General features: G+C 36.1%; 4 protein-coding genes and 1 non-coding gene across 13 annotated transcripts; all 5 read right to left on the bottom strand.

The window, feature by feature from the left end:
- Positions 1-3,119: 3,119 nt before the first annotated feature.
- On the bottom strand, positions 3,120-3,208 carry trnay-gua. The gene is given in 2 exon segments: positions 3,120-3,155; positions 3,172-3,208. It is a non-coding gene; the product is annotated as a tRNA-Tyr (tRNA).
- A 629-nt stretch (positions 3,209-3,837) lies between these two features.
- LOC118810679 (ladderlectin-like) lies at positions 3,838-7,522 on the bottom strand. Of its 3 annotated transcripts, none has more exons than XM_036574639.1 (10): positions 7,406-7,517; positions 6,553-6,623; positions 6,355-6,402; positions 5,951-5,995; positions 5,819-5,860; positions 5,355-5,399; positions 5,138-5,229; positions 4,714-4,839; positions 4,176-4,275; positions 3,838-4,080 (listed from the first exon to the last, which is right to left on the bottom strand). In XM_036574639.1, the coding sequence occupies exons 2-10, from the start codon at positions 6,608-6,610 to the stop codon at positions 4,010-4,012; spliced, it is 627 nt and encodes a 208-aa protein (XP_036430532.1). In that variant the 5' UTR covers positions 6,611-6,623; positions 7,406-7,517; the 3' UTR covers positions 3,838-4,009. The 3 variants fall into 3 exon arrangements, with proteins under 3 accessions (XP_036430532.1, XP_036430531.1, XP_036430533.1); XM_036574638.1 differs by having other exon boundaries at positions 5,951-5,998; positions 7,406-7,516; XM_036574640.1 differs by lacking the exon at positions 6,355-6,402 and having other exon boundaries at positions 5,951-5,998; positions 7,406-7,522.
- A 2,041-nt stretch (positions 7,523-9,563) lies between these two features.
- LOC118810676 (ladderlectin-like) lies at positions 9,564-13,323 on the bottom strand. Of its 3 annotated transcripts, none has more exons than XM_036574632.1 (10): positions 13,209-13,323; positions 12,270-12,340; positions 12,072-12,119; positions 11,669-11,716; positions 11,537-11,578; positions 11,072-11,116; positions 10,855-10,946; positions 10,432-10,557; positions 9,913-10,012; positions 9,564-9,815 (listed from the first exon to the last, which is right to left on the bottom strand). In XM_036574632.1, exons 2-10 carry the CDS (start codon positions 12,325-12,327, stop codon positions 9,745-9,747), a joined length of 630 nt encoding a protein of 209 aa, XP_036430525.1. In that variant the 5' UTR covers positions 12,328-12,340; positions 13,209-13,323; the 3' UTR covers positions 9,564-9,744. The 3 variants fall into 3 exon arrangements, with proteins under 3 accessions (XP_036430525.1, XP_036430526.1, XP_036430527.1); XM_036574633.1 differs by having other exon boundaries at positions 11,669-11,713; positions 13,209-13,321; XM_036574634.1 differs by lacking the exon at positions 12,072-12,119 and having other exon boundaries at positions 13,209-13,321.
- A 2,074-nt stretch (positions 13,324-15,397) lies between these two features.
- Positions 15,398-19,061, bottom strand: LOC118810675 (ladderlectin-like). 3 transcript variants are annotated; one of them, XM_036574630.1, is made up of 10 exons: positions 18,951-19,057; positions 18,099-18,169; positions 17,901-17,948; positions 17,497-17,541; positions 17,365-17,406; positions 16,901-16,945; positions 16,685-16,776; positions 16,261-16,386; positions 15,721-15,820; positions 15,398-15,623 (listed from the first exon to the last, which is right to left on the bottom strand). In XM_036574630.1, the coding sequence occupies exons 2-10, from the start codon at positions 18,154-18,156 to the stop codon at positions 15,523-15,525; spliced, it is 657 nt and encodes a 218-aa protein (XP_036430523.1). In that variant the 5' UTR covers positions 18,157-18,169; positions 18,951-19,057; the 3' UTR covers positions 15,398-15,522. The 3 variants fall into 3 exon arrangements, with proteins under 3 accessions (XP_036430523.1, XP_036430522.1, XP_036430524.1); XM_036574629.1 differs by having other exon boundaries at positions 17,497-17,544; positions 18,951-19,056; XM_036574631.1 differs by lacking the exon at positions 17,901-17,948 and having other exon boundaries at positions 17,497-17,544; positions 18,951-19,061.
- A 2,056-nt stretch (positions 19,062-21,117) lies between these two features.
- LOC118810677 (ladderlectin-like) lies at positions 21,118-24,863 on the bottom strand. 3 transcript variants are annotated; one of them, XM_036574635.1, is made up of 10 exons: positions 24,751-24,863; positions 23,823-23,893; positions 23,625-23,672; positions 23,221-23,268; positions 23,089-23,130; positions 22,625-22,669; positions 22,408-22,499; positions 21,986-22,111; positions 21,467-21,566; positions 21,118-21,369 (listed from the first exon to the last, which is right to left on the bottom strand). In XM_036574635.1, the coding sequence occupies exons 2-10, from the start codon at positions 23,878-23,880 to the stop codon at positions 21,299-21,301; spliced, it is 630 nt and encodes a 209-aa protein (XP_036430528.1). In that variant the 5' UTR covers positions 23,881-23,893; positions 24,751-24,863; the 3' UTR covers positions 21,118-21,298. The 3 variants fall into 3 exon arrangements, with proteins under 3 accessions (XP_036430528.1, XP_036430529.1, XP_036430530.1); XM_036574636.1 differs by having other exon boundaries at positions 23,221-23,265; XM_036574637.1 differs by lacking the exon at positions 23,625-23,672.
- Positions 24,864-26,687: the final 1,824 nt, after the last annotated feature.

The following is a 26,687-nucleotide window of genomic DNA, read 5'->3' as shown; positions in this document are numbered from 1 at the left end:
AAGAATAAACAGAGGGCATTACATGGAAATAATTACAAATTCATCCAACAAATAAATAGTCTTTTTAGCTTTCTTGTTCTTTTCCTGCTACTGCTGACCTCAAGCATGTCCAGCTGCTCTGCCTTGTTGGCTGGCCTGACTAACTAATGGCCTATTTAACCCTTGCGTGTACTAAAGCAATAAGCCACGAGAGGCTGATATGATATGTTCATAACAATGAACATATCATAACATAGCACCGTTTAATGCAACAACCTTTGCTTTATAAGTACTTTTTGGTCACCAAATTATCACCGCGAGTCTTATTTAGCACCAACCCAGCAGCGCCTCTGAGCCGTTTGGGATTCAGCCTGGGTTTAATGCTACTTCTGACTGAAACATGAACAGTTCAAGCGTGTAATTCATTCAAGTGACAATCATTTCATACGGCTCACTCACACTTTCACCCTGCTGTTTTACCGTTAATTATATCGTAAATACTTTAATTCAAGCCTATTAATGATGGGGTTGTTTAGGCTGTTGGCTATCTTTTAGCCTGTTAGCTAGCTGACCAGACGTTCTAGTTAAGAACATAAGTCGCCAGCCCCTCAGTTTAAATAAAAACGGGTTCTTACTTCATCAGTACACTTGGTGGTCCATGCGAGCATAACGGTTTTCTTTGTACCGTGGTGTAATAATATACAATTCAGTTGCTGTGGGAGGCGCCAGAGGTGCGCATATATCGTGGATTTTACAACGGCTTCGAAAGCGGCTCAGCCAATCAGATTTTAGGACTGGAACTATCGTCCAACTTTAAGTATTTTCCGCCTTCTAGGTGCGTAAACTGGATAGATTTAAAACATGACAGATATGATATTTGCTTTTCTGTTTGTATAAGTAATCTCTTTGTTGCGGCACAGTGTGACCTGTTATACATGTGGAAACACACAGGCAGATAAATAAATTAAATATTAACTATTTAGTTAGTTATGCTAGTTACTTGGAGCTTGCTAGTAGCTAACGTTACCTATGTTAGCTAACGTTATTTGCTTTCCATCTCGACAACACAAAGGAAATTACAGTTGTTAGCTCACTATGAAACTTTAAATTTCAGATAATCTGGCTTCAACCGTCAAAAAGTGGATACAATCATCCACCACAATCAGCCATCATGCATATGGCTGCTACTTACAGGCTGCTGTCGGGGTTGTGATGCTAATGAAGTTGAACTTCCCCTGTATTCAGTCTCTTATATGTCTCCAGAGTGAATCGCTGAGCGAAACTGCAGCATTTAAGGTGGAACGGAACATTTGATAAAAAAGCTGCCGAATAAATTGCGAATACGCGAAGAAGCCAACTTCAGCCTCATTGAAAGAAGAACATCAGCCATGCCGTGCACAGTTCCATGGGAAAGGTATGAAACGTGCCGACATTCACAGCCTGGAGCAGTACATTTTCTGCACATGTATGTAAGACTGCTATGTAACAGTTTAGGTTATTTATTTTGAAATTTGCTTGTTTAACTGTGCTGTTCTGCAAATGCAGGATTTGTGTTTGAAGGAGGACTGTTTGAGGTTCACGGTATGTCATGTACCGAACTCTCCTTATTTTACTATGGCAGGGGTGTCTAAATTTTTCAAAGTCAAAATGCCTAAGAGTCGGAATTTTATTAACAAATTATTCAAAACATTAAGTTTTCAAAACATGGAAAATACAACCGATGTACAGTGTAGAGTAGTCTACAGAGCTCAGTGTCTTGCCGGCGATCCATTCTGAATTTAGCGATGATCCCTCAAACATGTATAAATCTACTGATGGAGTTGCAACGCGTGCATGTTTTACACTGGTCAGTGAAACGTATCAGTACGTAGGATCAGAGTGTGAATGTCAGTGTGACCCACTGTGCTTCCTATCACGAGGCTTTTTATTGTTGGATTGCTCATTTAGAGTAATTTATAACAAATAATTACATTGTTTAAGAGTATCACTAAAACATGTTTAATGTAAGTATATTCCTATTGAAATGCTTGCTTGTTAAGAAGTATAATTATTGAGACTAAATAAAAATCTATTAATTTTTGTTCTTTACACATCAAATAACTACAGCCACTTCAGTCAGAAATCATTTTATTAAACAAAAAGAGCAGACTAAACAGCATAAATCGTCACATTTTTTGTTCGACCTTAAAAACGGTTAATGTCTACAGAACTACTGAATTTGCTGTGATAAGAAGTTGGTGCTGTGAGATTCAGCGCGGTGCATTACACTGTAATTTTACAGCACTGCTGCCACCATCAGGTCAAAGGAAGAACTGCAGTGTACTGGCTGGCGGGCCACTTATGACGCAGTCTAAAAGCAGAAACTACGGGCCTATTAAAAGTCTGTCCGCGGGCTGTATTTGGCCTTGAGACTTTGGACACTCATGAACTATGTAAATACATTATTTTATAGCAACCTTAAAAACGACTTCTTTGGTTCTATTCCTAATACATTATCGATTGAGTTCATAGCAAGTATCTTCCCATTTTAGGTCAGGAAACATTGAGACCCACATACATTTTTAAGTACGAGGATAATTAAACATTAAACGAACCATTTTATTGCTACATTTGTCATTAGTAATATCAGTGCTATGCAAAGACAAGTGCTTGGATATAGTGCTGTGATCCGTATCATGACACATGCTCTGGTCTTTAAACAAGCTCGTCAGTTATTGATCTTAAATCAATTAAGCGTTCTTTATCTGAAATCTGGCAGCTGAATTTGACACGAAGCTTATCAATACTTAAAAGTGACTATCTGCATTCAACAGTTGATGAACTAGTACATTGTTAGCTTGGAACCTTAAAAAAGAGATCTATTCTGGTGAGTAATGTACTCATTATTCCAGATGTAACAGTTGTGTGGAGAAAAGTTATATTTATAGGTCATGGACCATGTTTGTAGCCTTGTTTGTGGAACCTAGACAGCCTAAGAAGCCTGATTTTGATTCTGATTAGGGGAGCATAATTTTCAAATTATAAGAGAATCACTCTTTATTTAAAATTAGGCTGTGTAGGTAGGCGGCACAAGAAAAATACTTAATTTGTCTAAAAATTAACATGAGATTTACACAGCTCAAAATGTAAAAAACCTATCCTCCTTCGAGCCGGATTCGAACCAGCGACCTAAGGATGTCTGTTAATCCACCACTACAGTCCTCCGCTCTACCAACTGAGCTATCGAAGGGGGCAATAGCGAGTTTTAACGGTGTGGTTCATGAGGATCTGATCCACAGTCCAATAGATTGGGCATACGTTATACAGAAGATAAGCATGACTTTAATTGTATGCAGCAATATTGAATTAATCATTTGACTAAAGTGTTCCCTTCAGTTGGGAAGGACTGAACTGCTGCTTCAACATAGACCAGTTTGCTCCGTGACGCCAAGACGAGTTTGCGCTATGAGATCAATACACTGCGGTGTTGTGCGTCCTCTAGCGGATACAACGTGCCATGTTTTTATTTTATTTGTTGTTTTTAATTAATGCATCAACACATATTACACAAATTTATGAGGGGCAACCACCATTTTAAATAAATAGCACATATCAAGGGCTTAAGCCAAAAATGTAATCGAATAATTGTCCAGGAAAAGAAGTAAATAATGCCAACGCATGTGGGCCAAAAGCGTTTAACTCTTCAAAGTAAGATTTGTCTTGACACACGTAGACCTGTTTTAAGGAGGTCTGTTCTCTACACGTTCTGTTCTGTCTTTCCTCATTTATGTGCTGAATGATTGTTCTTTGTTAATCATTATCAGTAAGCTCATGAATGATCCTTACATGAACACATTGCAATAAATGATCACAGTTTTATACATTTTATATTTTTTATTTTTCTGAACACATCAGTCAATCAAATATTCTCAGAACAAATGCAAAACTATACATACATTGGTACTTTTCATGTTGACATAAGGTTAGTCTATTTACAGTTAGGGGTCAAATGATATTCCTTCATTTTGATGGAAATGTACATATGTGATCTTCAGCAGGTTGTAGGGGTCACAGAACAGAAAAAGGCAAATCCACTTCCACAGTTTGTGTTTGCCCAGCCAGCTGAAAAGAAAGAGAGAGAATTTAGAAAACACGTTTCATCTGAATGAAAGCAGACAGCAGTGCAAATGGGTGTTAAACTGATAAATTAAAGTTACCAGTGGATCTCATGTAGGCGCAGGGGTAGCTGGACACGCTGCTCAGTGACTGCCAGTTAGTGTAGAAGAATCCTGCCCTGTCAATCCACATCCATGTGCTCTGGATAAAACACAATTCACACAGTTACTAGAGGACTTCACAGGAATGTCTTAAGTCAGCTGTAATTCAACAGTGATTATTCCTTAAAGTATGTACTATTGAAAACAATTAGTACAATGTGTGAGGAGTTAAATAATTTTATTGCAACAAACTTGAATTATTTTGCTAAAAAATCTTATTGGTACCTGATGTATGGCTTTACACGATAGTCTTATAAATGATGTAAATATTGAAAAATATTTTTTTGTTTGTGTGCATGTTCAAACTAAACTCATTTAATAAGTGGTCATTTATCATGTTTATGAGCTCATTCAGGGTGGTTTTAGGAGTTAGAGGGGAATCTGTGGTCTTCCATGCGTATTGCCAGTGCACGTTTTAAATGTGTAAAGTGAGAAGGGAAATGTAAAGTCAGTTGTCATCACTTTATGAACATATTACCTGAAAGTTGTAAGCACCAATCCAAGCAGTTGAAATACCAGCGATTGTAAGCAAACTCTGGAGGAAGTTATATTCATCAGGATTCCGCACAGAAGCCAGACTAGCCTGGTTATTCACACAGTGGCTCTGGAGAGAGAGAAAGTACATGAATGAAATGAAGAAAAAAAAAACAGACAACATGACAGAATGGTATGTTTTTTAATAATGTTGACTCTCAATATCAAACTCTTTTCATTCCACAAAAGATATGCACCCCTAAAAATTTGTACTGGAGTAGAGAATAATGTGTGGTTATGAAAAAATAGAGGAAGAAAATTCCTGTGTCACACCCCTGCCATTGCTACTGGCACTCCGAGCACAGAACAACCCCCTGTTATGATTGTGTTTGTAAGAGAAATTTTGGCAAGTGAAGGCAGATATTTACCTCAGCACTAAGCCATGTCATTGTTGTCCTCACAAGCAGAAAACAGCGTGATCCGTGTCTAAACCAGCCAGGTGGACAGAGCACTGCCCGATCTTTGCACAAAAAGACAAGATGCAGCTCTGTTTTAACCACAGTAATTTGGATTTAACAGAAACTTATCACTTAGAAATGCTTTCACCAAAATGAAACGTTTTATTGACTTGGTCATTGAAATTACCTGCAATCAAGTTCACTGGTCCACTGTCTTGTCTCTCATCATCAGCTGTAAAGAGAAATGATCTTGATCTTAAGTTTCATTCTGAAATGCTGTATATCCATTCGTAATAATTTGGGATATAATGAGTTTTTGAAAGGAATAACAGCTGATGTTAATGGAAAACACATTTTTATTTCTCTGAAGAAGGTGGTAATATTCCTAATATAGCACTGATATTTCTGGCAGGTATAAAGACCACTCCTAACAACATATATCATGAAAAAAGAACATTTTCAAATTTAGTATTAGTTTGTAATGTAGATTGTTTACAGTTGTTGAAATGATGACAAAGACTGCACTACAAGATGACAAAGACTACAAGAAGTAATGTAGGTTGTCTTTTTAATGAACAAGTGCAGTTTACTTAATGGAGTAATACAATGCCATTTTTAACTATTGCATTTATTTGCAGAAGTATGACTGACCTGCAGCAACCAGCTCCTCAACGCTCAGTTCACCAGCTTCCCCTGTAGAAATAAACCAAAGAATGAACATTGTTTAAAAGACTACTTTAGCTTTTTAAAAATTTAATTGAGCTTTTTAAATTGTATACATACCTCCTAGAGAGAGATCTTCCACTCCATTTTCAGCCTTTAGACTTTCTACTAAAAAATATTATTGTAAGGTCAGGACAGACACAATGTACTTAACCCCTTAAAATCCCAGGCTTATTACATACTAAGGCTTATTATTCAGTAACTACAGGGACTTCTGTGTAAACTGGCTAAACTATTCTTAGGTTATAGAAGTGTGTAAGAAAACGTTTTAAGGCCATTTAAGAGGTTAACCTCCACATCCTGCATGTGTGAAAAAATAATGTTGCTGTATAATATAGAAATAGGACAAAATTAGAGGTTTACCCATTAAATAGTGTGGTACTAGTCCAGGAGATTTTGTTTTAGTAGACAAGTAAAATTCTTTATATCCCTTTATATCCCAAACTTTAATGATGGACACTAACCTGGAATTTCATTCAAATTCTGCTCACGTTCAGCCACAACTGCTCCCTCTGGAGAAATGACAAGCATTTCTCAGTAATCTTATAAATTTAACTTACACTCACTCTGTATGTATCATTAATTACTGCAAGCTGCAGCTGACCAGCCATGGTTTGTTTTTTTCTGACTATAAATGCCATATTTTGTCATAAGTCTCTTACCTGTGGTCTGCAGAACAAAGGCAGCACACAGCAGCACAGATACAATCCAGATCTTCATGATGATGACTGAACTAAAGGTGAATAGGGATGAAGAACAAAGTCATGTTTTCCCCAAAGTGATCCAGTATCAAACAGCTGTAGTTCAACAACCCTATTCCCTGCCTCTCTTTTTGATCTGAGTAGGTGGACACTTCATTAATGAATGTGGAACATAGCAAAGGTAGATGTACACTACTTTTTAAAAAGTCACCAATACTGTGTATTTTAGCCCTCAGTCCACACTTAAAGAGGAATTTTGGTTTTTCAAAATGTATTTCTACATAATTAAATGGTTGAGATGTACAATAAGTACACAATGCAAATATAGCTGTTTATTGTTTATTATCTAACATAACATTTGTTGTCTTCTAAGTTTTCTATTCAATGCTGATGATGGTAAATAGTGGTAAATCTGAAAAGATACATTATCTCTGGGGACCTTTTTGACTTACAGCACCCTGCTTGTATTACTTCACCATAATGTGATTTAAAAAAAAAAGGCTTCAAGCCAAAATCGTATCTCAAAACGAAAGTAAAACAATGTTTCAGGTATCAGCCATTTTCTTTCTGCGATGCAGCTTTTAGAGCCATTTATTACTCTGGAAATCTGGTTCCTCAACACCACTTTAAAGCATTCCGACTCAGAAAGTTTCTTTACAATGGAGCATTTCACATCAAACCACCCTGAATGACTCTGTTCAAATTTTAACAATTTAATTATGCAGATGTTTTGAAAGATCAATGGAATTCCTCTTTAATGTAGACTTAGAAAAACAAATTTCTGTGTCAGTGAAGAAAAAGAAGAACTTCTTACCTGCAGCCTTACTGGTAGTTGTCAGGTTGTATCTCTGTGGCAGGTTAAGTGTAATCTGATGAGATGGCTTTGCAGTGTGCCTTATATACCACACTGTCCCTATTTTACGCTCTCTGTACCAGGAAACAGTCAACGATTATGATTAGATAACAAGCAAATGATAAAACATTTCTGTTTTCTTGTATATTACATGCTTATTTAGGTATAATAATTAACACTAACTTAACCAGCCAAGTGTTGCACACTAACTGTCACCTGCACGTGGGAAGCAAAACGTGTGTGTATGCAGTTTAGTTGTCTCAGGAAAAATAATTCTCCACAAAATTTTATTCTATCGCTAGTTCTGTCAGTGCTAATGATTGCAAATCAGTTTTACTCTGCATCCTCTGAACTGTTCTGTTTTTTAACAAGAAGCGTTCGTTTTTTTAACATACTGCTTTATAACATTTCAATTCTCAGTGCAGATGGACATATATTGTATGTAATGTATGTAGTGTGATGTATTATTTAATTATTAATCTGTTGTATACATGTGAAAACGTGACAAATGATTTGAAATCGCTCCTTATTTAATTGTTTATGATGACTTGCATCTAAATCAGTGGCCATGCACACTTATGTGCTTTGTAAATACTGGGAGACATACAGCACTGACATCAGTCACTCTGCTGTGTTCAGTTTATGACTTACATGTCCGCTCTCTTTGTAGTTTATATCTGTAATAAGGAAATGGATAAGCGTTTTGTTTTTACCCTTCACTCTCACTGTGAAAACACCCTTAATGACTTCTCATCAACGATTAAATCAGCCCGGGCACCATCATGTTTTCGGAAGACTGATTACATAGTTGTATGTGGGGGTGGGGGGTGTGGGGGTGGCATGCTTACCACTTACTATATGCAGTGCTAATTTATTAGTGCTTCATGTTAGTATTTATTTATTTTTAACCAGAGAGATGAAGCTAGGAGCAGTTCAGTTTTGTTAACTTATTTTCCATTATTTTACTGGTTAATGCTTTTTATCCTTCATGTTTTTGATACATCCAGGACTACTGGGTGTATAAATCTCACATATGGTTGGAATGAAAATATTATTTATAGATATCTTATGTGATATTACACTAATCTAGGGGGTGGAAAGGTGTAGGAGGTGCTTTACTAATCTATGTTTGTCATTTTCTTTGACTGGGTGGATGGCAGGCATTTCCTCATACCCCTCTGCTCTTTTTATGATGGTTGTGATCTAAAAGCAGCGCGTAAAGTCAGTGATAACATCACAGAGGATATGGCATAATAAAATCTGTTGTCTAGTCAGCAGATAAAGAAATACTGATTTACTGAAAACAGTTGTTGATTGTTAAATAACACTAATACCAGTTTTCCCTCAATCACGCTCACTTAAGATCTACTCTTTCAGTAATCCATTTCATTAGTCAGCTAGCAGAACAGGATAAAGATGGAGAGTTTTGTGCAGTGTGAGGACAGAATACTGTAATTCTGAGTTCTGTATAAGTTCTATGTAAGTATACAGAGCTGGCTAGGAGTGTTGGACAGAGACACAACAGACTGTTTCAGAGGTGTTTGCTGAACCACAAACTTCAATGCCAGTTCATAGCCCGACAGCTTACGCATATGTTATACAGAAATCAAAAATGGCTTTAATTGTATGCAGCAATATTTAATTAATCATGTAATGAAAGTGTTCCTTTTAGGCATGAACTTAACTGCTGCTACAACATAAACCAGTTTGCTCTGTGAAGCCGATACGATTTGCGCTAGGAGGTCAATAAACTGTGGTGTCGTGCGTCCTTTAGCGGATACAATATGCCATTTTTTATTTTTTATTTGCATCAACACATATTATACAAATAAGTAAGGAGCAGCGACCATTTAAAATAACACATATCAAGGGCTTAAAGCCAAAAATGTAATCAAATAATTCCCCAGGAAAAGAATTAATGCCAAGGCCAAAAGCGTTTAACTTTTCAAAGTAAGATGTCTTGACAGACACAGACCTGTTTTGAGGAGGTCTGTTCTCTACACGTTCTGTTCTGTCTTTCCTCATTTATGTGCTGAATGATTGTTCTTTGTTAATCATTATCAGTAAGCTCATGAGTGATCCTTACATGAACACATTGCAATAAATGATCACAGTTTCATTCATTTTATATTTTTTATTTTTTATGATAACATAAACACATCAGTCAACCAAATATTCTCAGAACAAATGCAAAACTATACATACATTAGTACTTTTCATGTTGACATATAGTAAGTCTATTTACAGTTAGGGGTCAAATGATATTCCTTCATTTTGATGGAAATGTACATATGTGATCTTCAGCAGGTTGTAGGGGTCACAGAACAGAAAAAGGCATATCCACTTCCACAGTTTGTGTTTGCCCAGCCAGCTGAAAAGAGAGAGAGAGAGAATTTAGAAAACACGTTTCATCTGAATGAAAGCAGACAGCAGTGCAAATGGGTGTTAAACTGATAAATTAAAGTTACCAGTGGATCTCATGTAGGCGCAGGGGTAGCTGGACACGCTGCTCAGTGACTGCCAGTTAGTGTAGAAGAATCCTGCCCTGTCAATCCACATCCATGTGCTCTGGATAAAACACAATTCACACAGTTACTAGAGGACTTCACAGGAATGTCTTAAGTCAGCTGTAATTCAACAGTAATTATTCATTAAAGTATGTGCTATTGAAAACAATTAGTACAATGTGCGAGGAGTTAAATAATTGGACTTAAAAAATCTCATTGGTACCTGTTGTATGGCTTTACACAATAATCTTAAAATGATAATGATTTCATTTTTGAAAAAACATTTTTGTTTGTGTGCATGTTCAAACTAAACTCATTTAATAAGTGTTCATTTATCATGTTTATGAGCTCATTCAGGGTGGTTTTAGGAGTTAGAGGGGAATCTGTGGTCTTCCATGCGTATTGCCAGTGCACGTTTTAAATGTGTAAAGTGAGAAGGGAAATGTAAAGTCAGTTGTCATCACTTTATGAACATATTACCTGAAAGTTGTAAGCACCAATCCAAGCAGTTGATATACCAGCGATTGTAAGCAAACTCTGGAGGAAGTTATATTCATCAGGATTCCGCACAGAAGCCAGACTAGCCTGGTTATTCACACAGTGGCTCTGGAGAGAGAGAAAGTACATGAATGAAATGAAGAAAAAAAAACAGACAACATGACAGAATGGTATGTTTTTTAATAATGTTGACTCTCAATATCAAACTCTTTTCATTCCACAAAAGATATGCACCCCTAAAAATTTGTACTGGAGTAGAGAATAATGTGTGGTTATGAAAAAATAGAGGAAGAAAATTCCTGTGTCACACCCCTGCCATTGCTACTGGCACTCCGAGCACAGAACAACCGCCAGTCATGATTCTGTTTGTAAGAGAAATTTTGGCAAGTGAAGGCAGATATTTACCTCAGCACTAAGCCATGTCATTGTTGTCTTCACAAGCAGAAAACAGCGTGATCCGTGTCTAAACCAGCCAGGTGGACAGAGCACTGCCCGATCTTTGCACAAAAAGACAAGATGCAGCTCTGTTTTAACCACAGTAATTTGGATTTAACAGAAACTTATCACTTAGAAATGCTTTCACCAAAATGAAACGTTTTATTGACTTGGTCATTGAAATTACCTGCAATCAAGTTCACTGGTCCACTGTCTTGTCTCTCATCATCAGCTGTAAAGAGAAATGATCTTGATCTTAAGTTTCATTCTGAAATGCTGTATATCCATTCGTAAAAATTTGGGATATAATGAGTTTTTGAAAGGAATAACAGCTGATGTTAATGGAAAACACATTTTTATTTCTCTGAAGAAGGTGGTAATATTCCTAATATAGCACTGATATTTCTGGCAGGTATAAAGACCACTCCTAACAACATATATCATGAAAAAAGAACATTTTCAAATTTAGTATTAGTTTGTAATGTAGATTGTTTACAGTTGTTGAAATGATGACAAAGACTGCACTACAAGATGACAAAGACTACAAGAAGTAATGTAGGTTGTCTTTTTAATGAACAAGTGCAGTTTTACTTAATGGAGTAATACAATGCCATTTTTAACTATTGCATTTATTTGCAGAAGTATGACTGACCTGCAGCAACCAGCTCCTCAACACTCGGTTCACCAGCTTCCCCTGTAGAAATAAACCAAAGAATGAACATTGTTTAAAAGACTACTTTAGCTTTTTAAAAATTTAATTGAGCTTTTTAAATTGTATACATACCTCCTAGAGAGAGATCTTCCACTCCATTTTCAGCCTTTAGACTTTCTACTAAAAAATATTATTGTAAGGTCAGGACAGACACAATGTACTTAACCCCTTAAAATCCCAGGCTTATTACATACTAAGGCTTATTATTCAGTAACTACAGGGACTTCTGTGTAAACTGGCTAAACTATTCTTAGGTTATAGAAGTGTGTAAGAAAACGTTTTAAGGCCATTTAAGAGGTTAACCTCCACATCCTGCATGTGTGAAAAAATAATGTTGCTGTATAATATAGAAATAGGACAAAATTAGAGGTTACCCATTAAATAGTGTGGTACTAGTCCAGGAGATTTTGTTTTAGTAGACAAGTAAAATTCTTTATATCCCTTTATATCCCAAACTTTAATGATGGACACTAACCTGGAATTTCATTCAAATTCTGCTCACGTTCAGCCACAACTGCTCCCTCTGGAGAAATGACAAGCATTTCTCAGTAATCTTATAAATTTAACTTACACTCACTCTGTATGTATCATTAATTACTGCAAGCTGCAGCTGACCAGCCATGGTTTGTTTTTTTCTGACTATAAATGCCATATTTTGTCATAAGTCTCTTACCTGTGGTCTGCAGAACAAAGGCAGCACACAGCAGCACAGATACAATCCAGATCTTCATGATGATGACTGAACTAAAGGTGAATAGGGATGAAGAACAAAGTCATGTTTTCCCCAAAGTGATCCAGTATCAAACAGCTGTAGTTCAACAACCCTATTCCCTGCCTCTCTTTTTGATCTGAGTAGGTGGACACTTCATTAATGAATGTGGAACATAGCAAAGGTAGATGTACACTACTTTTTAAAAAGTCACCAATACTGTGTATTTTAGCCCTCAGTCCACACTTAAAGAGGAATTTTGGTTTTTCAAAATGTATTTCTACATAATTAAATGGTTGAGATGTATACAAAGTCACTTAGAGTGGTTTGATGCAAAAAAGGTGCACTGTAGAGAAAGTATTCTGATTTTTTTTTTTTTACAGTGGTGGAGATCAGGAATCTTTACAATGCAAATATAGCTGTTTATTGTTTATTATCTAACATAACATTTGTTGTCTTCTAAGTTTTCTATTCAATGCTGATGATGGTAAATAGTGGTAAATCTGAAAAGATACGTTTTCTCTGGGACCTTTTTGACTTACAGCACCCTGCTTGTATTACTTCACCATAATGTGATTTAAAAAAAAAGGCTTCAGGCCAAAATCGTATCTCAAAACAAAAGTAAAACAATGTTTCAGGTATCAGCCATTTTCTTTCTGCGATGCAGCTTTTAGAGCCATTTATTACTCTGGGATTCTGGTTCCTCAACACCACTTTAAAGCATTCCGACTCAGAAAGTTTCTTTACAATGGAGCATTTCACATCAAACCACCCTGAATGACTCTGTTCAAATTTTAACAATTTAATTATGCAGATGTTTTGAAAGATCAATGAAATTCCTCTTTAATGTAGACTTAGAAAAACAAATTTCTGTGTCAGTGAAGAAAAAGAAGAACTTCTTACCTGCAGCCTTACTGGTAGTTGTCAGGTTGTATCTCTGTGGTAGGTTAAGTGTAATCTGATGAGATGGCTTTGCAGTGTGCCTTATATACCACACTGTCCCTATTTTACGCTCTCTGTACCAGGAAACAGTCAACGATCATGATTAGATAACAAGCAAATGATAAAACATTTCTGTTTTCTTGTATATTACATGCTTATTTAGGTATAATAATTAACACTAACTTAACCAGCCAAGTGTTGCACACGAACTGTCACCTGCACGTGGGGAGCAAAACGTGTGTGTATGCAGTTTAGTTGTCTCAGGAAAAATAATTCTCCACAAAATTTTATTCTATCGCTAGTTCTGTCAGTGCTAATGATTGCAAATCAGTTTTACTCTGCATCCTCTGAACTGTTCTGTTTTTTAACAAGAAGCGTTCGTTTTTTTAACATACTGCTTTATAACATTTCAATTCTCAGTGCAGATGGACATATATTGTATGTAATGTATGTAGTGTGATGTATTATTTAATTATTAATCTGTTGTATACATGTGAAAACGTGACTGAAATGATTTGAAATTGCTCCTTATTTAATTGTTTATGATGACTTGCATCTAAATCAGTGGCCATGTACACTTATGTGCTTTATAAATACGGGGTGACATACAGCACTGACATCAGTAACTCTGCTGTGTTCAGTTTATGACTTACATGTCCGCTCTCTTTGTAGTTTATATCTGTAATAAGGAAATGGATAAGCGTTTTGTTTTTACCCTTCACTCTCACTGTGAAAACACCCTTAATGACCTCTCATCAATGATTAAATCAGCCCGGGCACCATCATGTATTCAGAAGACTGATTACATAGTTGTATGTGGGGGTGGGGGGTGTGGGTGTGGCATGCTTACCACTTACTATATGCAATGCTAATTTATTAGTGCCTCATGTTAGTATTTATTTTTTTTTAACCAGAGAGATGAAGCTAGGAGCTCCAATTTTCAGTTTTGTTAACTTATTTTCCACTATTTTACTGGTTAATGCTTTTTATCCTTCATATTTTTGATACATCCAGGACTACTGGGTGTATAAATCTCACATATGGTTGGATTGAAAATATCATTTATAGATATCTTATGTGATATTACACTAATCTAGGGGGTGGAAAGGTGTAGGAGGTGCTTTACTAATCTATGTTTGTCATTTTCTTTGACTGGGTGGATGGCAGGCATTTCCTCATACCCCTCTCCTTTTTTTATGATGTTTGTGATCTAAAAGCAGCACGTAAAGTCAGTGATAACATCACAGAGGATATGGCATAATAAAATCTGTGGTCTAGTCAGCAGATAAAGAAATACTGATTTACTGAAAACAGTTGTTGATTGTTAAATAACCCTAGTACCAGTTTTCCCTCAATCACGCTCACTTAAGATCTACTCTTTCACTAATCCATTTCATTAGTCAGCTAGCAGAACAGGATAAAGATGGAGAGTTTTATGCAGTGTGAGGACAGAATACTGTAATTCTGAGTTCTGTATAAGTTCTATGTAAGTATACAGAGCTGGCTAGGAGTGTTGGACAGAGACACAACAGACTGTTTCAGAGGTGTTTGCTGAACCACAAACTTCAATGCCAGTTCATAGCCCGACAGCTTACGCATATGTTATACAGAAATCAAAAATGGCTTTAATTGTATGCAGCAATATTTAATTAATCATGTAATGAAAGTGTTCCTTTTAGGCATGAACTTAACTGCTGCTACAACATAAACCAGTTTGCTCTGTGAAGCCGATACGATTTGCGCTAGGAGGTCATAAACTGTGGTGTCGTGCGTCCTTTAGCGGATACAATATGCCATTTTTTATTTTTTATTTGCATCAACACATATTATACAAATAAGTAAGGAGCAGCGACCATTTAAAATAACACATATCAAGGGCTTAAAGCCAAAAATGTAATCAAATAATTCCCCAGGAAAAGAATTAATGCCAAGGCCAAAAGCGTTTAACTTTTCAAAGTAAGATGTCTTGACAGACACAGACCTGTTTTGAGGAGGTCTGTTCTCTACACGTTCTGTTCTGTCTTTCCTCATTTATGTGCTGAATGATTGTTCTTTGTTAATCATTATCAGTAAGCTCATGAGTGATCCTTACATGAACACATTGCAATAAATGATCACAGTTTCATTCATTTTATATTTTTTATTTTTTATGATAACATAAACACATCAGTCAACCAAATATTCTCAGAACAAATGCAAAACTATACATACATTAGTACTTTTCATGTTGACATATAGTAAGTCTATTTACAGTTAGGGGTCAAATGATATTCCTTCATTTTGATGGAAATGTACATATGTGATCTTCAGCAGGTTGTAGGGTCACAGAACAGAAAAAGGCATATCCACTTCCACAGTTTGTGTTTGCCCAGCCAGCTGAAAAGAGAGAGAGAGAGAATTTAGAAAACACGTTTCATCTGAATGAAAGCAGACAGCAGTGCAAATGGGTGTTAAACTGATAAATTAAAGTTACCAGTGGATCTCATGTAGGCGCAGGGGTAGCTGGACACGCTGCTCAGTGACTGCCAGTTAGTGTAGAAGAATCCTGCCCTGTCAATCCACATCCATGTGCTCTGGATAAAACACAATTCACACAGTTACTAGAGGACTTCACAGGAATGTCTTAAGTCAGCTGTAATTCAACAGTAATTATTCCTTAAAGTATGTACTATTGAAAACAATTAGTACAATGTGTGAGGAGTTAAATAATTTTATTGCAACAAACTTGAATTATTTTGCTAAAAAATCTCATTGGTACCTGATGTATGGCTTTACACGATAGTCTTATAAATGATGTAAATATTGAAAAATATTTTTTTTTGTTTGTGTGCATGTTCAAACTAAACTCATTTAATAAGTGGTCATTTATCATGTTTATGAGCTCATTCAGGGTGGTTTTAGGAGTTAGAGGGGAATCTGTGGTCTTCCATGCGTATTGCCAGTGCACGTTTTAAATGTGTAAAGTGAGAAGGGAAATGTAAAGTCAGTTGTCATCACTTTATGAACATATTACCTGAAAGTTGTAAGCACCAATCCAAGCAGTTGATATACCAGCGATTGTAAGCAAACTCTGGAGGAAGTTATATTCATCAGGATTCCGCACAGAAGCCAGACTAGCCTGGTTATTCACACAGTGGCTCTGGAGAGAGAGAAAGTACATGAATGAAATGAAGAAAAAAAAAACAGACAACATGACAGAATGGTATGTTTTTTAATAATGTTGACTCTCAATATCAAACTCTTTTCATTCCACAAAAGATATGCACCCCTAAAAATTTGTACTGGAGTAGAGAATAATATGTGGTTATGAAAAAATAGAGGAAGAAAATTCCTGTGTCACACCCCTGCCATTGCTACTGGCACTCCGAGCACAGAACAACCCCCTGTTATGATTGTGTTTGTAAGAGAAATTTTGGCAAGTGAAGGCAGATATTTACCTCAGCACTAAGCCATGTCATTGTTGTCTTCACAAGCAGAAAACAGCGTGATCCGTGTCTAAACCAGCCAGGTGGACAGAGCACTGCCCGATCTTTGCACAAAAGACAAGATGCAGCTCTGTTTTAACCACAGTAATTTGGATTTAACAGAAACTTATCACTTAGAAATGCTTTCACCAAAATGAAACGTTTTATTGACTTGGTCATTGAAATTACCTGCAATCAAGTTCACTGGTCCACTGTCTTGTCTCTCATCATCAGCTGTAAAGAGAAATGATCTTGATCTTAAGTTTCATTCTGAAATGCTGTATATCCATTCGTAATAATTTGGGATATAATGAGTTTTTGAAAGGAATAACAGCTGATGTTAATGGAAAACACATTTTTATTTCTCTGAAGAAGGTGGTAATATTCCTAATATAGCACTGATATTTCTGGCAGGTATAAAGACCACTCCTAACAACATATATCATGAAAAAAGAACATTTTCAAATTTAGTATTAGTTTGTAATGTAGATTGTTTACAGTTGTTGAAATGATGACAAAGACTGCACTACAAGATGACAAAGACTACAAGAAGCAATGTAGGTTGTCTTTTTAATGAACAAGTGCAGTTTACTTAATGGAGTAATACAATGCCATTTTTAACTATTGCATTTATTTGCAGAAGTATGACTGACCTGCAGCAACCAGCTCCTCAACACTCAGTTCACCAGCTTCCCCTGTAGAAATAAACCAAAGAATGAACATTGTTTAAAAGACTACTTTAGCTTTTTAAAAATTTAATTGAGCTTTTTAAATTGTATACATACCTCCTAGAGAGAGATCTTCCGCTCCATTTTCAGCCTTTAGACTTTCTACTAAAAATATTATTGTAAGGTCAGGACAGCCACAATGTACTTAACCCCTTAAAATCCCAGGCTTATTACATACTAAGGCTTATTATTCAGTAACTACAGGGACTTCTGTGTAAACTGGCTAAACTATTCTTAGGTTATAGAAGTGTGTAAGAAAACGTTTTTAAGGCCATTTAAGAGGTTAACCTCCACATCCTGCATGTGTGAAAAAATAATGTTGCTGTATAATATAGAAATAGGACAAAATTAGAGGTTTACCCATTAAATAGTGTGGTACTAGTCCAGGAGATTTTGTTTTAGTAGACAAGTAAAATTCTTTATATCCTTTTATATCCCAAACTTTAATGATGGACACTAACCTGGAATTTCATTCAAATTCTGCTCACGTTCAGCCACAACTGCTCCCTCTGGAGAAATGACAAGCATTTCTCAGTAATCTTATAAATTTAACTTACACTCACTCTGTATGTATCATTAATTACTGCAAGCTGCAGCTGACCAGCCATGGTTTGTTTTTTTCTGACTATAAATGCCATATTTTGTCATAAGTCTCTTACCTGTGGTCTGCAGAACAAAGGCAGCACACAGCAGCACAGATACAATCCAGATCTTCATGATGATGACTGAACTAAAGGTGAATAGGGATGAGGAACAAAGTCATGTTTTCCCCAAAGTGATCCAGTATCAAACAGCTGTAGTTCAACAACCCTATTCCCTGCCTCTCTTTGTGATCTGAGTAGGTGGACACTTCATTAATGAATGTGGAACATAGCAAAGGTAGATGTACACTACTTTTTAAAAAGTCACCAATACTGTGTATTTTAGCCCTCAGTCCACACTTAAAGAGGAATTTTGATTTTTCAAAATGTATTTCTACATAATTAAATGGTTGAGATGTACAATAAGTACACAATGCAAATATAGCTGTTTATTGTTTATTATCTAACATAACATTTGTTGTCTTCTAAGTTTTCTATTCAGTGTTGATGGTAAATAGTGGTAAATCTGAAAAGATACATTATCTCTGGGGAGCTTTTTGACTTACAGCACCCTGCTTGTATTACTTCACCATAATGTGATTTAAAAAAAAAGGCTTTAGGCCAAAATATATGTATCTCAAAACGAAAGTAAAACAATGTTTCATGTATCAGCCATTTTCTTTCTGCGATGCAGCTTTTAGAGCCATTTATTACTCTGGAAATCTGGTTTCTCAACACCACTTTAAAGCATTCCGACTCAGAAAGTTTCTTTACAATGGAGCATTTCACATCAAACCACCCTGAATGACTCTGTTCAAATTTTAACAATTTAATTATGCAGATGTTTTGAAAGATCAATGGAATTCCTCTTTAATGTAGACTTAGAAAAACAAATTTCTGTGTCAGTGAAGAAAAAGAAGAACTTCTTACCTGCAGCCTTACTGGTAGTTGTCAGGTTGTATCTCTGTGGCAGGTTAAGTGTAATCTGATGAGATGGCTTTGCAGTGTGCCTTATATACCACACTGTCCCTATTTTACGCTCTCTGTACCAGGAAACAGTCAACAATTATGATTAGATAACAAGCAAATGATAAAACATTTCTGTTTTCTTGTATATTACATGCTTATTTAGGTATAATAATAATTAACACTAACTTAACCAGCCAAGTGTTGCACACGAACTGTCACCTGCACGTGGGGAGCAAAACGTGTGTGTATGCAGTTTAGTTGTCTCAGGAAAAATAATTCTCCACAAAATTTTATTCTATCGCTAGTTCTGTCAGTGCTAATGATTGCAAATCAGTTTTACTCTGCATCCTCTGAACTGTTCTGTTTTTTAACAAGAAGCGTTCGTTTTTTTAACATACTGCTTTATAACATTTCAATTCTCAGTGCAGATGGACATATATTGTATGTAATGTATGTAGTGTGATGTATTATTTAATTATTAATCTGTTGTTTACATGTGAAAACGTGACAAATGATTTGAAATCGCTCCTTATTTAATTGTTTATGATGACTTGCATCTAAATCAGTGGCCATGCACACTTATGTGCTTTGTAAATACTGGGAGACATACAGCACTGACATCAGTCACTCTGCTGTGTTCAGTTTATGACTTACATGTCCGCTCTCTTTGTAGTTTATATCTGTAATAAGGAAATGGATAAGCATTTTGTTTTTACCCTTCACTCTCACTGTGAAAACACCCTTAATGACCTCTCATCAATGATTAAATCAGCCCGGGCACCATCATGTATTCAGAAGACTGATTACATAGTTGTATGTGGGGGTGGGGGGTGTGGGTGTGGCATGCTTACCACTTACTATATGCAATGCTAATTTATTAGTGCTTCATGTTAGTATTTATTTATTTTTTAACCAGAGAGATGAAGCTAGGAGCTCCAATTTTCAGTTTTGTTAACTTATTTTCCACTATTTTACTGGTTAATGCTTTTTATCCTTCATGTTTTTGATACATCCAGGACTACTGGGTGTATAAATCTCACATATGGTTGGAATGAAAATATTATTTATAGATATCTTATGTGATATTACATTAATCTAGGGGGTGGAAAGGTGTAGGAGGTGCTTTACTAATCTATGTTTGTCATTTTCTTTGACTGGGTGGATGGCAGGCATTTCCTAATACCCCTCTGCTCTTTTTATGATGGTTGTGATCTAAAAGCAGCGCGTAAAGTCAGTGATAACATCACAGAGGATATGGCATAATAAAATCTGTTGTCTAGTCAGCAGATATAGAAATACTGATTTACTGAAAACAGTTGTTGATTGTTAAATAACACTAGTACCAGTTTTCCCTCAATCACGCTCACTTAAGATCTACTCTTTCAGTAATCCATTTCATTAGTCAGCTAGCAGAACAGGATAAAGATGGAGAGTTTTGTGCAGTGTGAGGACAGAATACTGTAATTCTGAGTTCTGTATAAGTTCTATGTAAGTATACAGAGCTGGCTAGGAGTGTTGGACAGAGACACAACAGACTGTTTCAGAGGTGTTTGCTGAACCACAAACTTCAATTCCAGTTCACAGCCCGACAGCTTACGCATATGTTATACAGAAATCAAAAATGGCTTTAATTGTATGCAGCAATATTTAATTAATCATGTAATGAAAGTGTTCCTTTTAGGCATGAACTTAACTGCTGCTACAACATAAACCAGTTTGCTCTGTGAAGCCGATACGATTTGCGCTAGGAGGTCAATAAACTGTGGTGTCGTGCGTCCTTTAGCGGATACAATATGCCATTTTTTATTTTTTATTTGCATCAACACATATTATACAAATAAGTAAGGAGCAGCGACCATTTAAAATAACACATATCAAGGGCTTAAAGCCAAAAATGTAATCAAATAATTCCCCAGGAAAAGAATTAATGCCAAGGCCAAAAGCGTTTAACTTTTCAAAGTAAGATGTCTTGACAGACACAGACCTGTTTTGAGGAGGTCTGTTCTCTACACGTTCTGTTCTGTCTTTCCTCATTTATGTGCTGAATGATTGTTCTTTGTTAATCATTATCAGTAAGCTCATGAGTGATCCTTACATGAACACATTGCAATAAATGATCACAGTTTCATTCATTTTATATTTTTTATTTTTTATGATAACATAAACACATCAGTCAACCAAATATTCTCAGAACAAATGCAAAACTATACATACATTAGTACTTTTCATGTTGACATATAGTAAGTCTATTTACAGTTAGGGGTCAAATGATATTCCTTCATTTTGATGGAAATGTACATATGTGATCTTCAGCAGGTTGTAGGGGTCACAGAACAGAAAAAGGCATATCCACTTCCACAGTTTGTGTTTGCCCAGCCAGCTGAAAAGAGAGAGAGAGAGAATTTAGAAAACACGTTTCATCTGAATGAAAGCAGACAGCAGTGCAAATGGGTGTTAAACTGATAAATTAAAGTTACCAGTGGATCTCATGTAGGCGCAGGGGTAGCTGGACACGCTGCTCAGTGACTGCCAGTTAGTGTAGAAGAATCCTGCCCTGTCAATCCACATCCATGTGCTCTGGATAAAACACAATTCACACAGTTACTAGAGGACTTCACAGGAATGTCTTAAGTCAGCTGTAATTCAACAGTAATTATTCATTAAAGTATGTGCTATTGAAAACAATTAGTACAATGTGCGAGGAGTTAAATAATTGGACTTAAAAAATCTCATTGGTACCTGTTGTATGGCTTTACACAATAATCTTAAAATGATAATGATTTCATTTTTGAAAAAACATTTTTGTTTGTGTGCATGTTCAAACTAAACTCATTTAATAAGTGGTCATTTATCATGTTTATGAGCTCATTCAGGGTGGTTTTAGGAGTTAGAGGGGAATCTGTGGTCTTCCATGCGTATTGCCAGAGCACGTTTTAAATGTGTAAAGTGAGAAGGGAAATGTAAAGTCAGTTGTCATCACTTTATGAACATATTACCTGAAAGTTGTAAGCACCAATCCAAGCAGTTGATATACCAGCGATTGTAAGCAAACTCTGGAGGAAGTTATATTCATCAGGATTCCGCACAGAAGCCAGACTAGCCTGGTTATTCACACAGTGGCTCTGGAGAGAGAGAAAGTACATGAATGAAATGAAGAAAAAAAACAGACAACATGACAGAATGGTATGTTTTTTAATAATGTTGACTCTCAATATCAAACTCTTTTCATTCCACAAAAGATATGCACCCCTAAAAATTTGTACTGGAGTAGAGAATAATGTGTGGTTATGAAAAAATAGAGGAAGAAAATTCCTGTGTCACACCCCTGCCATTGCTACTGGCACTCCGAGCACAGAACAACCGCCAGTTATGATTGTGTTTGTAAGAGAAATTTTGGCAAGTGAAGGCAGATATTTACCTCAGCACTAAGCCATGTCATTGTTGTCTTCACAAGCAGAAAACAGCGTGATCCGTGTCTAAACCAGCCAGGTGGACAGAGCACTGCCCGATCTTTGCACAAAAAGACAAGATGCAGCTCTGTTTTAACCACAGTAATTTGGATTTAACAGAAACTTATCACTTAGAAATGCTTTCACCAAAATGAAACGTTTTATTGACTTGGTCATTGAAATTACCTGCAATCAAGTTCACTGGTCCACTGTCTTGTCTCTCATCATCAGCTGTAAAGAGAAATGATCTTGATCTTAAGTTTCATTCTGAAATGCTGTATATCCATTCGTAATAATTTGGGATATAATGAGTTTTTGAAAGGAATAACAGCTGATGTTAATGGAAAACACATTTTTATTTCTCTGAAGAAGGTGGTAATATTCCTAATATAGCACTGATATTTCTGGCAGGTATAAAGACCACTCCTAACAACATATATCATGAAAAAAGAACATTTTCAAATTTAATATTAGTATGTAATGTAGATTGTTTACAGTTGTTGAAATGATGACAAGGACTGCACTACAAGATGACAAAGACTACAAGAAGTAATGTAGGTTGTCTTTTTAATGAACAAGTGCAGTTTACTTAATGGAGTAATACAATGCCATTTTTAACTATTGCATTTATTTGCAGAAGTATGACTGACCTGCAGCAACCAGCTCCTCAACACTCAGTTCACCAGCTTCCCCTGTAGAAATAAACCAAAGAATGAACATTGTTTAAAAGACTACTTTAGCTTTTTAAAAATTTAATTGAGCTTTTTAAATTGTATACATACCTCCCAGAGAGAGATCTTCCGCTCCATTTTCAGCCTTTAGACTTTCTACTAAGAAATATTATTGTAAGGTCAGGACAGCCACAATGTACTTAACCCCTTAAAATCCCAGGCTTATTACATACTAAGGCTTATTATTCAGTAACTACAGGGACTTCTGTGTAAACTGGCTAAACTATTCTTAGGTTATAGAAGTGTGTAAGAAAACGTTTTAAGGCCATTTAAGAGGTTAACCTCCACATCCTGCATGTGTGAAAAAATAATGTTGCTGTATAATATAGAAATAGGACAAAATTAGAGGTTTACCCATTAAATAGTGTGGTACTAGTCCAGGAGATTTTGTTTTAGTAGACAAGTAAAATTCTTTATATCCTTTTATATCCCAAACTTTAATGATGGACACTAACCTGGAATTTCATTCAAATTCTGCTCACGTTCAGCCACAACTGCTCCCTCTGGAGAAATGACAAGCATTTCTCAGTAATCTTATAAATTTAACTTACACTCACTCTGTATGTATCATTAATTACTGCAAGCTGCAGCTGACCAGCCATGGTTTGTTTTTTTCTGACTATAAATGCCATATTTTGTCATAAGTCTCTTACCTGTGGTCTGCAGAACAAAGGCAGCACACAGCAGCACAGATACAATCCAGATCTTCATGATGATGACTGAACTAAAGGTGAATAGGGATGAGGAACAAAGTCATGTTTTCCCCAAAGTGATCCAGTATCAAACAGCTGTAGTTCAACAACCCTATTCCCTGCCTCTCTTTGTGATCTGAGTAGGTGGACACTTCATTAATGAATGTGGAACATAGCAAAGGTAGATGTACACTACTTTTTAAAAAGTCACCAATACTGTGTATTTTAGCCCTCAGTCCACACTTAAAGAGGAATTTTGATTTTTCAAAATGTATTTCTACATAATTAAATGGTTGAGATGTATACAAAGTCACTTAGAGTGGTTTGATGCAAAAAAGGTGCACTGTAGAGAAAGTATTCTGATACAGTGGTGGAGATCAGGAATCTTTACAATGCAAATATAGCTGTTTATTGTTTATTATCTAACATAACATTTGTTGTCTTCTAAGTTTTCTATTCAATGCTGATGATGGTAAATAGTGGTAAATCTGAAAAGATACGTTTTCTCTGGGGACCTTTTTGACTTACAGCACCCTGCTTGTATTACTTCACCATAATGTGATTTAAAAAAAAAGGCTTCAGGCCAAAATCGTATCTCAAAACAAAAGTAAAACAATGTTTCAGGTATCAGCCATTTTCTTTCTGCGATGCAGCTTTTAGAGCCATTTATTACTCTGGGATTCTGGTTCCTCAACACCACTTTAAAGCATTCCGACTCAGAAAGTTTCTTTACAATGGAGCATTTCACATCAAACCACCCTGAATGACTCTGTTCAAATTTTAACAATTTAATTATGCAGATGTTTTGAAAGATCAATGGAATTCCTCTTTAATGTAGACTTAGAAAAACAAATTTCTGTGTCAGTGAAGAAAAAGAAGAACTTCTTACCTGCAGCCTTACTGGTAGTTGTCAGGTTGTATCTCTGTGGTAGGTTAAGTGTAATCTGATGAGATGGCTTTGCAGTGTGCCTTATATACCACACTGTCCCTATTTTACGCTCTCTGTACCAGGAAACAGTCAACGATTATGATTAGATAACAAGCAAATGATAAAACATTTCTGTTTTCTTGTATATTACATGCTTATTTAGGTATAATAATTAACACTAACTTAACCAGCCAAGTGTTGCACACGAACTGTCACCTGCACGTGGGGAGCAAAACGTGTGTGTATGCAGTTTAGTTGTCTCAGGAAAAATAATTCTCCACAAAATTTTATTCTATCGCTAGTTCTGTCAGTGCTAATGATTGCAAATCAGTTTTACTCTGCATCCTCTGAACTGTTCTGTTTTTTAACAAGAAGCGTTCGTTTTTTTAACATACTGCTTTATAACATTTCAATTCTCAGTGCAGATGGACATATATTGTATGTAATGTATGTAGTGTGATGTATTATTTAATTATTAATCTGTTGTTTACATGTGAAAACGTGACTGAAATGATTTGAAATCGCTCCTTATTTAATTGTTTATGATGACTTGCATCTAAATCAGTGGCCATGTACACTTATGTGCTTTATAAATACGGGGTGACATACAGCACTGACATCAGTCACTCTGCTGTGTTCAGTTTATGACTTACATGTCCGCTCTCTTTGTAGTTTATATCTGTAATAAGGAAATGGATAAGCGTTTTGTTTTTACCCTTCACTCTCACTGTGAAAACACCCTTAATGACTTCTCATCAATGATTAAATCAGCCCGGGCACCATCATGTATTCAGAAGATTGATTACATAGTTGTATGTGGGGGTGGGGGGTGTGGGTGTGGCATGCTTACCACTTACTATATGCAATGCTAATTTATTAGTGCCTCATGTTAGTATTTATTTTTTTTTAACCAGAGAGATGAAGCTAGGAGCTCCAATTTTCAGTTTTGTTAACTTATTTTCCACTATTTTACTGGTTAATGCTTTTTATCCTTCATGTTTTTGATACATCCAGGACTACTGGGTGTATAAATCTCACATATGGTTGGATTGAAAATATCATTTATAGATATCTTATGTGATATTACACTAATCTAGGGGGTGGAAAGGTGTAGGAGGTGCTTTACTAATCTATGTTTGTCATTTTCTTTGACTGGGTGGATGGCAGGCATTTCCTCATACCCCTCTCCTTTTTTTATGATGTTTGTGATCTAAAAGCAGCACGTAAAGTCAGTGATAACATCACAGAGGATATGGCATAATAAAATCTGTTGTCTAGTCAGCAGATAAAGAAATACTGATTTACTGAAAACAGTTGTTGATTGTTAAATAACCCTAGTACCAGTTTTCCCTCAATCACGCTCACTTAAGATCTACTCTTTCAGTAATCCATTTCATTAGTCAGCTAGCAGAACAGGATAAAGATGGAGAGTTTTATGCAGTGTGAGGACAGAATACTGTAATTCTGAGTTCTGTATAAGTTCTATGTAAGTATACAGAGCTGGCTAGGAGTGTTGGACAGAGACACAACAGACTGTTTCAGAGGTGTTTGCTGAACCACAAACTTCAATGCCAGTTCATAGCCCGACAGCTTACGCATATGTTATACAGAAATCAAAAATGGCTTTAATTGTATGCAGCAATATTTAATTAATCATGTAATGAAAGTGTTCCTTTTAGGCATGAACTTAACTGCTGCTACAACATAAACCAGTTTGCTCTGTGAAGCCGATACGATTTGCGCTAGGAGGTCAATAAACTGTGGTGTCGTGCGTCCTTTAGCGGATACAATATGCCATTTTTTATTTTTTATTTGCATCAACACATATTATACAAATAAGTAAGGAGCAGCGACCATTTAAAATAACACATATCAAGGGCTTAAAGCCAAAAATGTAA

The sequence above is a fragment of the Colossoma macropomum genome, unplaced genomic scaffold (assembly GCF_904425465.1).
Source record: "Colossoma macropomum unplaced genomic scaffold, Colossoma_macropomum, whole genome shotgun sequence".
Classification (NCBI taxonomy): Eukaryota; Metazoa; Chordata; class Actinopteri; order Characiformes; family Serrasalmidae; genus Colossoma; species Colossoma macropomum.
Note: the sequence above shows the minus strand (reverse complement) of the source record. Positions and strands in the feature narration are given on the sequence as shown.